Here is a 13,425-nt window from a genome sequence, read left to right on the forward strand (position 1 = left end):
GTTGCTAATTGAGCTTGTTAGCATTAGCTTTTAATGTTTTTCTCACTGTGGTTTTATGTCTATCTTTTATATACAGTCTATGATCTTCAGGTTTGTGTCCACTGCACTCTCGTATTTATGTTCCGTTCGAGTCCGTCATATCAAGGTTATACATTTTGTGAGTAAAGAGTGGTTTCATGAGTTCTTGAAGCCATTCTGTCGGCTCCGACCTATATGAGCGGTGACTTTTGTTATCAGCAAAGTGTTTAATCTACAGAGCTGCAGATTAAACACCTTGCATGGTTTTTGTTTTGAGATCAGCTGCCTACATTTAACATCCGGAAAGTATCAGCAAGATGGGATGCACTAGAATATCATACACTGTGTTAGTGGATAATTCTGTATATGCAGGTGCACAAGTGTTTTTATTAAAGTGATTAGAAATGTTTTATTAGGTTTTTTCAAGCATCTCTTTAAGACACTTTCTAAACTATACAGTATCAGCTGGGCTTCATTCTGAAAAATCGGATGAAAAAAAAAGGTGCGGAACAAGTAGCAGGAAAAAGATATGTGGAGATCTTTCAAGTTTTCTGTACATCCACAGCAGGAACCCAGCTGAGTGTTGTTGGAAGAGGATAAAAGGACTTTAGTGTCTGTGCTACAGCGCAGGGAGGGCTGTAGCTCATTTCACTCTGGATGAGTCACCGGCTCCGAGTGAATGTTCACAGAGTTGATCTCACCATCATCCATTTACCATGACTCATCAGGACATTCACATAAAATGTTATTTCAGCCTAGTGAATACACTTTTTATTTCAAAACCATGAACAAGAACACACAAAGGAACAAACAACTCGGCACGATCCACGAGCCTCAATCCTCTCTCTCTCCCTCTCACAAAGAGGGGAAACCTCTTGAAGATAATGATGCTTTCAACAAGCGGGGACGATTAGCATCAACTTACTGGAAAAAAAAAAAAAAGAGCATGCTAGCAAAAGCTGAAAACCCCTAAACGCTACATGATGAGATGGGAGCATTAACAGGATAGAGATAAATCTGTTTTTAGTATGGACCATTGTATGGGCAGAAATCTGTGCCATCAGAAACTGAATTTGAATAAGTTCAATTTGAATTTGAATTGCTCCGATTGAATCTGAATTGTAACTTGAATAAATGCTTTTGAAAACTGAATTTGAATTAGTCTAATTTGAAATTGAATTTATGGTTTGAAAATGATCATCACTAAATTGAAATTGAATTTATATTTTGAAAATGAATTGATTTGCTTTGAAACTGCATTTTATCTTTTAAAAATTCAGCTCTCGAATAATTTCAGTTTCACTTCTCACCATTCAGTTTCAGTTCTACAATTCAATTTCAGTTCCAAAATTCAGTTTTTTGGAACTTACATCCGGTTCCGGTTCAAGCGCAGATTAATAGAACTACGTTTTACTAGCGGACCGAAAGTGTTACTGACGGGAATCTACAGCGTCTTGAGCTGAATTAAGACTTCAGAAGTCATTCGTCATGTCGAATGACCAGCGGATAAACTCTCAGGTTGGTAATAAATGTATTACATGTATAAGAACAAGCGTCATGTTAACAAATGATAGCTGTACAGTAACTGTTATGCTTATTGTAGCTGTTAGCTAAAAACGCTAATTTAGCGTAGTTTGCCCTGAATTCAGCTTTGACAAACAAATATGATCGACTGTTTCTAGTAGAATTCCAAAGTTGTTGTCTTGGACCCTCTCAGAGTACCCCCTCTGTATGCTTGCAGAGACCCCTACAGTAAGGAAACATGCAAAACGGTGCCCAAACCTTTGTGTTTTAGCTTTATTTATGCCTTACACAGCATCCCAACTCTTTAGCCAACTTAATAACTTTAGCTAAAGTGAATAGTTAGTCTAATTCATTAGTGCAGCATTACTGGATCACCTCTGTTTGAAGTGATATAATGTGATATACAACTATCACTGTGTTTAACTACCATAATAATTCTTAGGGTACTGAGTGCATGCTTAATTAGATATATTTTTTAAACATACTGCTCCATTACTATGTTTGACAGGCTGAAGTTGTCGGGTCACCTCCTAAATCGACCATCTTTTACAGGTGTTTTGTGCCAGAAATGGAGTGTCCACTGAAGACTGAAGATACTGAATCTCTACGCCTTGCCATTGATCCCTATTGTGCCTTCATCTAGACAAGAGACATTAACTTAACCACTCTCATATGCTCTGAACCTACATCACCTTCCCTGACAGTCGTAGCTTGGCTCATCTGAGGGTGAAATTATAAGAATGTGTTATTTTGCAAAGTGCTCTCTAGTGTTCCTAAATAAAATATGGCATTGAGGTCATTTCTTTTGAATTAATCCCTTCTTCTGAAATATAAGAACCTCTTCTGGTTTTAATGGCACTTTGGATTTCCTGACTTTCTGTTCCACTTCCAAACTCAAATAGATGCTGACAAGCTGACACAGTAACATGGAAGAGGGAAAGACGTTGGAAAGGACTACTACAAATAAACCTAATGCCTAACAATGAAAAGTGTAAAATAAGAACAACAATAATAATAATAATAATAATAAAGATAAAAGATGAAGTAACAAGTTTTTAGTTTTGTTTATTCCAAATGATCATCCAGATGTCTGTGACATGTGATGACAAACACCATAATGGAAGGCCTTAGTCATCACATGCTTAAACTCATCATATATTTTTGCATATGCTGATCAGGCAGTCAGACATGCTGTAACTGTGGGGTAGAAAACAGCATGAACACCATACGGCAGGGGTCTCAAACTCCAGTCCTCGAGGGCATGGAAAAGTTGCATGACTCCAGTCCACCCTTGAGGACTGGAGTTTGAGACCCCTGTCATATGGAATATGACAGGTGTGGTTGAACTGCATGAAGACTCTGAAGTTTGTCTTCTCTTCTGGCAGGACAGGAATGTGGCCTTGTCCTGTGAGCCACTGTAAGGATGTACTTAGAGTAGAACTGGACTGTCACCGGCCTCAGGCTCTTCACCCTTTTCAAAGACAAAGCAGTCATTTAGATAAAATATTAGATATTGTTTACCTGTAAATGCACAAAGAGAATTTAGAAATGTAATTATTGTCAAGAGTGAACAAGCACTGATAGTGTAATCTACAGCTGTGGCCAAACGTTTAGAGAATGAGAAGTGTTGTTTGCTTATTTACAAAGTTTGCTGTTTCAGTGATAGTTGAATATCACATTATATCACTTCAAACAGAGGTGATCCAGTAATGCTGCACTAATGAATTAGACTAACTATTCACTTTAGCTAAAGTTATTAAGTTAGCTAAAGAGTTGGGATGCTGTGTAAGGCATAAATAAAGCTAAAATACAAAGGTTTGGACACCGTTTTGCATGTTTCCTTACTGTAGGGGTCTCTGCAAGCATACAGAGGGGGTACTCTGAGAGGGTCCAAGACAACAACTTTGGAATTCTACTAGAAACAGTCGATCATATTTGTTTGTCAAAGCTGAATTCAGGGCAAACTACGCTAAATTAGCGTTTTTAGCTAACAGCTACAATAAGCATAACAGTTACTGTACGGCTATCATTTGTTAACATGACGCTTGTTCTTATACATGTAATACATTTATTACCAACCTGAGAGTTTATCCGCTGGTCATTCGACATGACGAATGACTTCTGAAGTCTTAATTCAGCTCAAGACGCTGTAGATTCCCGTCAGTAACACTTTCGGTCCGCTAGTAAAACGTAGTTCTATTAATCTGCGCTTGAACCGGAACCGGATGTAAGTTCCAAAAAACTGAATTTTGGAACTGAAATTGAATTGTAGAACTGAAACTGAATGGTGAGAAGTGAAACTGAAATTATTCGAGAGCTGAATTTTTAAAGGATAAAATGCAGTTTCAAAGCAAATCAATTCATTTTCAAAATATAAATTCAATTTCAATTTAGTGATGATCATTTTCAAACCATAAATTCAATTTCAAATTAGACTAATTCAAATTCAGTTTTCAAAAGCATTTATTCAAGTTACAATTCAGATTCAATCGGAGCAATTCAAATTCAAATTGAACTTATTCAAATTCAGTTTCTGATGGCACAGATTTCTGCCCATACCATTGACTGTAGAAAACAGTCAATGGTATGGACTAATTGAGCTCAGAAATGTAATGGCCAGCAGGGGGCATTAACACTTTTTCTGACAGGTTCATGTTCTGAGGTGCTATTTTCAGTTTGTTTTTTAATACAATGTTTTTTTTAGTGAATTTTGATTCCACTGGGATTCATAAAAAGACTGACAGCAGCCAGTGCTACCCCTCAGCCTACTAACAGATGTACCCATGGTATCAATTTGAAATTCCTACATCGCATTCACAAGATTTTCAGAAAACTTGACCTATGACCTTGATCTTAAGACTGAGGTCACATTCAAGATTTTCAGTAGATATAGCTATGGTAACAATTTGGAATTGGTACGTCATTTCGTTCTTGAGTTATTGCATATCACAAACTTGGGCGTCCATGTCACCTCCCCGCCAGGATGACGATGACGCATAATCAGCCTTTTGCAGCTGAGGGGTGGTAAAGGAATATAAAACAGTTTTGTGATCGACATATCGCTCGTGCGATATCAGCTTGCAGTGTTCCTCACATTCTCTGTCTGATCAAATCACCTTAAACACAAAATAGCGAAAAGCCTCAGCTCAAAACTTCATAATGAGAGAAGGTCTCTGTGTGTTGGCCCTGAGACAGCCTGGTGACTTGTCCAGGGTGATCCTTGCCCTTCACTCTGTGACCGATGGGATGTACTCCAGACCCACAGTAACCGGAAATCCAATAAATGGAAGAAAAGGGATGGGAGGATCATGTTATATACAGTATATTAAATACTGTGGGATATACGAGGTACCAGGGTGGCTTTAACTTTTACTTACAGGATCTAAAGTGCTGCTCACAGACTGTCTCACTATTAAAATGTAGTTTAATCATTAGGAGTATATTTTAACATATATAATACCTTAAGTTTATTTTCAGTATTGTGGTATTCAGAACAGAGTTGGACAGTGTGAAACAGGACAAACGCAAAGAATCGGAGGTGGAATTACAGGAAAAAAGAATAAGACTTAAGCATGTTTACTCTCAGAGGTGCATGTAAAGGCTTTATACTGTTTTGGTCTCTTGCATCCTCTGCTGGTACAGAGAGAAACTCCATCTGCTGCAACACTGGTGTAACACAGAGATTTGTGCACTGTCACTGTGATGTGGGCTTTGACTCACTGAGCAGAGTTTGCCTCCTTCAGTATTTGGGTCAGCGTGACTCACCGCTGTCACAGCTTCAAGGTTTTATGTAACAGTGACTAAGTTCCTTACAAGTGGACAAACTCACCTGTCTTTTTGTGTTTTGTATGCTTATGTGGACAAGTATCATCTTGAACCTCTTAAAGAGAAGAATGGGTCTGGACTGTGCTGACTTCAAATCTTCAAAGCGCTTTTTTGCGAGTTTGGTCTCGGTTTCAGGATTCATAATAGAGTCTGGTTTAGGCTGGGATTAGAGGGGTTAATGAATACATTATACCAACAACTGTTCTCACAAAGATTTAAAAAAAAAAAAAATGCACGTGTCTTTAATTCAAGTCCCTCGCCTCCCACCTGCTGCCCCTGAGCATCAGATGACTCTGAGCAACACAAAGCTCAAAAGATGACTCAGTGCCTTATGAAAGGACAACATGAGCCAAGTTACTGCTTTAGCCTGCAGTCACAGCTGCTGCCATCTTTACCTCAACTTTCACCTAAATTCCAAGTTCACCTGCTTCCACTGCAACAATAACAACACATACTCTTGTGAATGTAGTAGTCATGCCTACAGGTGAAGACTTCAGGGGAGTTGCAGCCAAGTTAAGTTACCGTGTCGTGTTGTACATAGTGCTGACATGGGACAGTTTTCCAGTTTCATTATACTATTTATGACTGTGCAATGATAATAAAGAGTTACCTTATCTTATCAAAGTCACCTGTGTGGGAAAATACCTGCCAGCAAGCCCATGCTTCCTCTTCATCTTGCCTGAGGTCATGAATGTTATTAGCATTAGCTAGGATGGGTGCTAACAGCCTCCCAGTAGCCAGTGTTGTTACATTACTGTGTCAGTCCATTACATGCTCTGAAATTCAGTGTAAGATGATAACCAGTTAGGAATATAAAAGTTAAGCTGCAGCCCCACCCAAATGTCCTACTGAGCACAAACACATGATCTTCCTTCTAGTGTTCAAGTTTGAGCACAAAACCAAAAACCAGCCCGATAAGACTTCAAAGCCATCACCAACCACGTGCAGGTAGGACCTGAGGCCCCAATGCTTTTGTTACCTGCTGAAAGTGAGGTCAGGTCAGCTTACACTCAGCTTTGGCATCACACTGGACTGTTTGCTGCCTTTGTGTTAGCATGCTGTCCGTGCAGATGCTTGCAAAGAGCTAATGTTGTGTCAGGAGTATAACATAGCCATTTGCATCTTGGATGCAGTTTGGACTTTACCATGAAAATAAAAATAAGTGGTCATGTCCTCGCTCCTAAGGTGTTATAGACGACTCCACCATCCTCCTCCTCCCTTCACACAATGAAATCAGCTGATTTGACAAAAAGGCATTTTTTAATGGGTTTTTTTTTTCTTTTACTGCCCATCATTCAGATTATTGAGGATCCTTTCAATAAATTCAATAAAAAAACACAACTGTAATCGCTTTTTACTCGTCCGCCACTTCACTGGTCCTACAGAAGCACAGGTACCACTGCTTTTGCATGGCAGCGTGAACATTACAGGATAAATCATGCTGAGCTTCTGTAGTTGGGCAAACAAATACGCAGAACAGGGCCCCTTTAGGATACATATCTTCTGATGTGGGTGGGGCTTCTGTCCTGAGATGACCACAATAGGGATATATGCTATTAATGACATCGTACAGTTGTAAGAGTAGAAAGGAACTAAAGCACTTTGAGATTTTGGCTCTTGGTGATTACTTGTAAAAATGTTGAACTCTTTATTTGAAACGTTGGCCATGTTTAACATTAACATCCATCCCACTAACAGAATATATAAATGGCAGAAAATAAGGAGCAGCGTAAAGGGTCCCTTTTGAGGACACTGTTATGTGTGTTCGCTGTACTCCGTGGAAAGGATTTTGTATTTGTACCCCACACACGCCTAAATCACACCCCAGAGGATCATGTGAGAGCACTTCAGTTAGAGGAGGTGCTGGCTGGTACTGTAAATGATAAAGTAGCTGCAATACAACAAAAATAAGGACAAAAACAAAAGATGAATGTTTACTTGCAGTGTTTGACCAAAGTTTTCAGAACTGCTTATTTTGTAGAGTTTCAGCTCTATGAATAGCTGTCAGCAGTCCTTCAGTTTTCTGCATATTGAACTTTTTATAGAAACAGAGCACTCCTACAGCAAATTTATACTGCTACAGGTGTAAAGAGTACAGTAAACAGAACACAGACAAAAAAAAATACCAGAACCAATTAGCATCAGCATTATTATTATTATTATTATTATTGTTGTTGTTGATCCCACAGCGAGCGTCAAAAGATGAAGAACAGAACATGTCTACATTCTCTTGGTTTATATCATCTAGATGTCCTTTCAGTCCTTTTGTTTAACAGTCTGATGTCCAATCAGGTATCAGATCCTCAAAGACCTGGAAGTTCACTGGGTTTCCTCCTTTAAAGCTTTTCTACAAAAAAAAAAATATGATGAGCGACGATCACTGGCAGCGTCAGATCCAACCAACCACGTCATCAGATCAATAATAAATCAACAAAATAAAAGTACAATCAGGATACGTATACGTACATCTTTATATAGATTTATAGACTTAGATCTCTCCCAGGAATAGAAGCACTAATATATACATACACAACTGCTGTGGGGCTCATTGGGTCCAATCAAAAAGAGAGGCTTAAAGACGAATCAGAATGAAGCTGCAGGAAGTCACAAAAAGTACACAAAAGTCTCTCCGGGAACTGACCAGGACCAGCTGACCACAAAGCAGACTGCATTTCCCAGCATGCAGCAGGTCTCTCACAGGCAGCTTCAAAGTAGAACTTTAGAAATACTGAGGCCCAGAGCTCCTCGCACCAAAGAAATTAGGAGCTACGAACCAAAATAAAAAATTTACCGGTTGAATTAACTTAAATTTTCCTGCTTTAATGTCGTCTCAGCAGTTTCAGGTATAATTTTGGTAGAAAGTATCATAATTGCTATCATGTTATAATTTTCTGTCCAATAGGCACAGACTGTACATAAAAGATGGATGTAGCCTCTGAAATCACCCACTGCTGGCACGAGCAAGAGGGCAATCTGAAAATCCCAGAAACACTGCACAGCTTAAACTAACCCTCACTTTGCTTTATGAGACTAATAGGAAGAAGAATTAAAATGAAAATAACGTTGTATTCAAAGCAGTGACAGAGCCCAACAACTCATCAGGAAAGGGAGATCACAGATAAGTAAGAAGTATGGTTGTTTGTCCACAGACTTCTTTTTCTAACAACATTTGTCCCCCGTGTTGGCTGTTAGTGAGAATGCAGGTATTCACTTAAATATAGAAGCTACGTCCATGTTTTATATAATTTTTAAACCAAAATTTTAAGTTTTAAGAATCAGAGGAAATAATTTATTAGAATGTAAAATTTTGAGCTAAGAATTAAAACAATGTGGAAAAATTAATAATTCATTAATCAATTATTAAAAAAAAAAAAAAAAAGACCCCCCAACACAAAAAGAAAAAAAAACCTTTTTCTTTGATTTCTAAAATTGTAATTTGACTATTTATGGATTTTGGACATTTGACTGTTTTGTGCCATTTCCTGATCTTTTATAAACCTAATTATTGTTGGATTAATCAACAGAAGAACTACCACATTAAATTATTATAAAAGTAATCAGCTGTTGCTCCAACAAAAATTATTTTAACCACTCAAATTCGCCAAATCTTTAACTGAGGACAATCTGAGTCCAACATGCTAACAGCTCACAAATGAAGAAGATGGGCAACTTTTAGAAGCAACACATCGGTTTAGCAGCTGTATTAGCAGGAAACACCCAAGTAATGAGGCTGCCATGGTAAAATATGCTAAGCTACAAATTATTTCTTTGGTCAACTTTTATTAACCTGCACTTGATGCTATATTTTTCTGGTTCAAGCACAGGAAGTGAGCGCCCCCAATTTCTCATGGCCTTAGACTGAAGTGCATCAGAAGACAAAACTCCAGGTTAATTACTGAAAACATCTGAGGTGTGACTTAAAGGACTATAAACTAAAAAACAAAATAAAACAAAAACAAAACAGGGAATAAAAAATAAAATAAAGAGACTTATACGATTTAGAAGGTCATGATTAGCAGAGGTAAACATTTTACCAAATTGGAACAAAGATCAAAAATAGAACCAGCTATTTCAGTCCAACCAAACTCTGTAGAAAAAATGTTTAATTTAAAGTTACGACAGTTTGAGGCTCAGCAGCATTTTATCCGAGTTGATTACAGTAAATCAACTAAAACGAATGTTTCAGAGATATTTCAGTGGGTGGAGTTGAATTGAAAACTTCAAGCAAAACCTAAACTTCACTGAATATAGCAGATCCTTTGTTTATAGAAACTAATTTGAAAAATGTTTGTCTAAATGATAAAAGCATAGTGCTATAAGTAGCTTCTGAATTTTCCAATAGTCAATATGGAAAAATCACAAGGTCTTTGTTGATACTCAAAAACAATTTTTAAACCTGTAACTAGAGCTGAAAAAAATAACTTAGTTTAATATAATCTGAGTAATTTAGAAAAACGAGACATTTTTTATGGTTTTCTCACATTTTATATAATAATATAACTCTTTTTAAAAATCGAAATAATTGTCAAGTTACATCTGCTCCTGATGCCCTTCAAACATGACTTCAGCATAACTTTTACTACTTGTGAATAAAACTGTATTATTCAATGTTCCTCGTGCCAACATGTTAGCGGTGCTTAAATCTGCATCATTGATGTCCTATAACTATACAGGGGAACAACAACAAGGAGGACTCCTTAAAATATTGTAACCAGGATATGCACACTCATCAAGTGGACTTCAAAGCCACATAACATGAATTATCACGACATGGCCTACAAACCACCCAGATTCAGTCATGCATTTACAGAAGACACCAGAATAAACCGATGCATAGGTTCTGTGGGTTCCAATAATAGTGGAAATAAAGAGAACTACAAACAATTACTTTAAAGTTGTTTTGGATTAATGTATATGTTGGTCACCAAGTAACAAGAAATGCCAAAAACCTATTTCTTGGTATTCATGTAGTATCTTGTCCACAATATCTCTTTAACAAAATTATGTTTAAAGCATTCTTGTTGATGCAAATATCTGTGTAAATAAATCTAAAGACTAAGTCTAGACTAAATCTAAGTCTTGAAACATGGCAGCGTTTACCTTATAAAGTACATTCAAACCATCAGTCCCCTGTGGTAGTTTTGTTCTACAGTTCAGCTCATCATAGCCAGCTATGTTTAGCAAAAATGCAACCCACATTTGTCAAGCCGCTTCTTCTGAAACATCAGTGTTGCCTCATAAAGTTGCCAACAAACCGCTGTCTATTTGTGACTTTTGCTCTAAAAAAAATTTGATGCTTATTTACACAGCAAACCAGAGTTTTTCCCCACAGTAACATTTTTCATTGTATTCCACAAACTCTCACGTTCAGAGGAAACATTTGGAGTCCCAGGAGTGGCACAAATCTCCAATCTAAGGTAAGAGCAATCAAGTGACCTCAGACCATATGCCACTTAAAAATATATATATATATATCTCAATATATCTCAAACCCAGTCCTTGTGTCCTCAAACTCTTTCTTGTTCTACCTTATTTAAATCTAAAGCCAGATGCAAAGTCACGAGTGTTAGCATTTGGCTCTTTGAGATGACCAGAAACCAACTAAATACTCAGATCAAATACACCAGACAATCACTGACCCAGAGTCAGTAAATTCGAAACTCCACGATCATGGTTCAACCACTGTGAGTCCACTGAACTACTGATAAACCCCGCCATCCTGGGAGACTAAGCAGAAAGCAAATCAAACACAGCCAGGCCAAAGATGCTAACAGCTTCCTGTTCTGCCTAATGACATTTTCTGACCAGGAAGTGAGTACCAACTAAAATAATCAAATCAAAAGTTCTTTCTGTAAGACTGAGTCACACAAAAACTTTATCCACAATCAAAATGCATGAAAAAAAAAGGCAAAAAGACGTTTGCTGCAACAACAGAAAAGTCTCAAAAATGCTTAAAACATAAATTTAAAAGGGCAATCAAGTAAATTTATAAAATAAAACAAGCAATGTTGAGTTCCAGCGAAAAAAAATCAATCTGTCAACACTTTCAAAGTGTGTTTGAGTTTTCTCTGTGCTGACACACTCTGATATCTCTTCAGAAACCAAACTAAACTTAACAGTTTAGCAGAGAAATAAAAATCTGCTGGTCAGCCTCATTTGTGATTGGTTGGAGGGGGTAGGAGAGGGGCAGAGCGATCATTGGTGATGGTCCTTCTGAGCTTTACTCCTCTAAGAAGGGTCAACATGTTTCTGTTGCCTCCTCCATCTCCTTCTTCTTCTTCTTCTTCTTCTAGGGTGACCTGCTCAGGGTTTTGGTCCTGGCTGGAGGGTGGAGGAGCCTGGGGCTGGTAGTTGATGTTGTTGGGCACACCGGAGGGCTCTGCCTGAGTAGTGTAGGCCTGGTGCTGCTGTTGCTGCTGCTGGAACAGCTTCTGTTTCTGCTGCTGGTTCAACTGCAGCTGATACTGATCGTGCTGAGGCTGCAGCTGCTGGGCTTGCTGAATCTGGGGCTGTTGGAACTGCTGCTGCTGCTGCTGCTGATGTTGAAACTGCTGCTGAATCTGTTGCCATTGCTGGAACTGTTGCTGCTGAATCTGTTTCTGCTGCTGGAACTGTTGCTGCTGAATCTGTTGCTGCTGAATCTGTTTCTGCTGCTGGAACTGTTGCTGCTGAATCTGTTGCTGCTGAATCTGTTGCTGTTGCTGGAACTGTTGAATCTGGAATTGCTGGTTGTGCTGTTGCTGTGGTTGACTGTATTGCTGATGTTGCTGGTATTGCCTCTGTTGCTGTTGTTTGACACTGTTCCCTCCCTCAGATGGCAGTGAAGGAACAGTGGGTATGGGCACTGGGATGGGCATCTGGCCTGGGACAATCTGGTAGTATGGGGAGGAGGAGGGTGGTAAAGCACTAAGGCTCTGGGTGGAGGTGCAGAGTTTACTGTGACCTAAACCTACAGAAGAGGGCACTTTGAAAACGTTCTCATCGCTTCCGTTGGTTCCGCCGAGGGGTTTGAGTGGAACCTGCGGGGTGGAGATGGGGATGGGAACCCCACCACTGATTGTTCCTCTGCGAAAAGGCGGCTTAGATGAAGGTTTGCGCCTGATGGTTGCCGTGTGGGATGGCATCTGGCGGTTAGACACACCACTCAAGTCGGACTCAGCCAATAGGCTGACAGTAGAGGCAGGACGCTTGGAATGGATGAACTCCCGGTACTGGAATCTGAGGTCGGAGTTTCTCGGGATGGTCGATGACTTGTCGAAATCTGACTGGCTGTTGCCGTGGGAGAGGTGATGTAAGGAGATAGAGTCAGTGTCTCCGTGGAGAGAGATGGACTCATAGTCGACTGCAGAGATGGGGAGAGAATGTTAAAATGTTAGTTGCTCTGCTTTCAGGCAGACCTTTCATTACCTCTGGATTATCTCAGTGACATTTTTTTTTTTTTTTTTGTAAAGGGTTCTCATCCGCTCACCTGACAGACAAACAACAGAAGCAGCAGGAGCACATAATCACATCAGTGACTCACTGTCATGTTTGTGAATGAACAATTAGGGGATGCATCATTGTGGAAACTCTTATCAAACAAAAACAGGGCAACATGCAACCTAATTACTTTTAAAACGCATGCAAAGCTCCAGTTCAATGTTCCAAATAATAAGGTTAAAAACAGACGTCAATTCATGGCAACGACATTAAATTTGAAAAGGTCAAACACACACACAGACACACACAGGAGGAAGTAAATTACAGACAAAGCAGCTGAATTTGTTTCTAATGTTCTGTTTGTTTTGGGTTCCAAAATTAAGTAAAAAAAGGGACTACGTAATTTAAATGCTTCTGGCAGCTTCTCATCTGCTAGCATCAACACCAGAAATATGAAATGTGAGTAATTAATGTCTTCTCTTTGCAAGCAAGTGTGATGGGAGAAACCTCAGTCTCCTATAAGCTGGGTGACTAAGCTAAAAAAAAAAATATATAAATAAATAAATTCCATACCTGGATTAACGTTGTATCCAAAAATGTATTAATTAACTTAATGGGTAAAATAAACAATGTCAGCTT

At 38.8% G+C, this 13,425-nt stretch overlaps 1 protein-coding gene and 1 long non-coding RNA gene across 3 annotated transcripts in view; one reads left to right on the forward strand and one right to left on the reverse strand.

The window, feature by feature from the left end:
* Positions 1–610: 610 nt before the first annotated feature.
* Positions 611–2,590, forward strand: LOC145428679 (uncharacterized). Its single transcript, XR_013908996.1, has 2 exons — positions 611–1,536; positions 2,095–2,590. It is a non-coding gene; the product is annotated as an uncharacterized LOC145428679 (long non-coding RNA).
* A 4,018-nt stretch (positions 2,591–6,608) lies between these two features.
* Positions 6,609–13,425, reverse strand: part of mtss1 (MTSS I-BAR domain containing 1) — a 98,887-nt gene continuing 92,070 nt past the window's right edge. For both annotated transcript variants that reach the window (XM_080301204.1, XM_080301205.1), the window contains one exon: positions 6,609–12,709. In XM_080301204.1, the coding sequence (XP_080157330.1) occupies positions 11,520–12,709 (1,190 nt within the window). In that variant the 3' untranslated portion in view covers positions 6,609–11,519. The remainder of the gene's footprint in view (positions 12,710–13,425) is intronic.

Source organism: Astatotilapia calliptera, chromosome 5 (genome assembly GCF_964374335.1).
Source record: "Astatotilapia calliptera chromosome 5, fAstCal68.1, whole genome shotgun sequence".
In the NCBI taxonomy this organism is placed as follows: Eukaryota; Metazoa; Chordata; class Actinopteri; order Cichliformes; family Cichlidae; genus Astatotilapia; species Astatotilapia calliptera.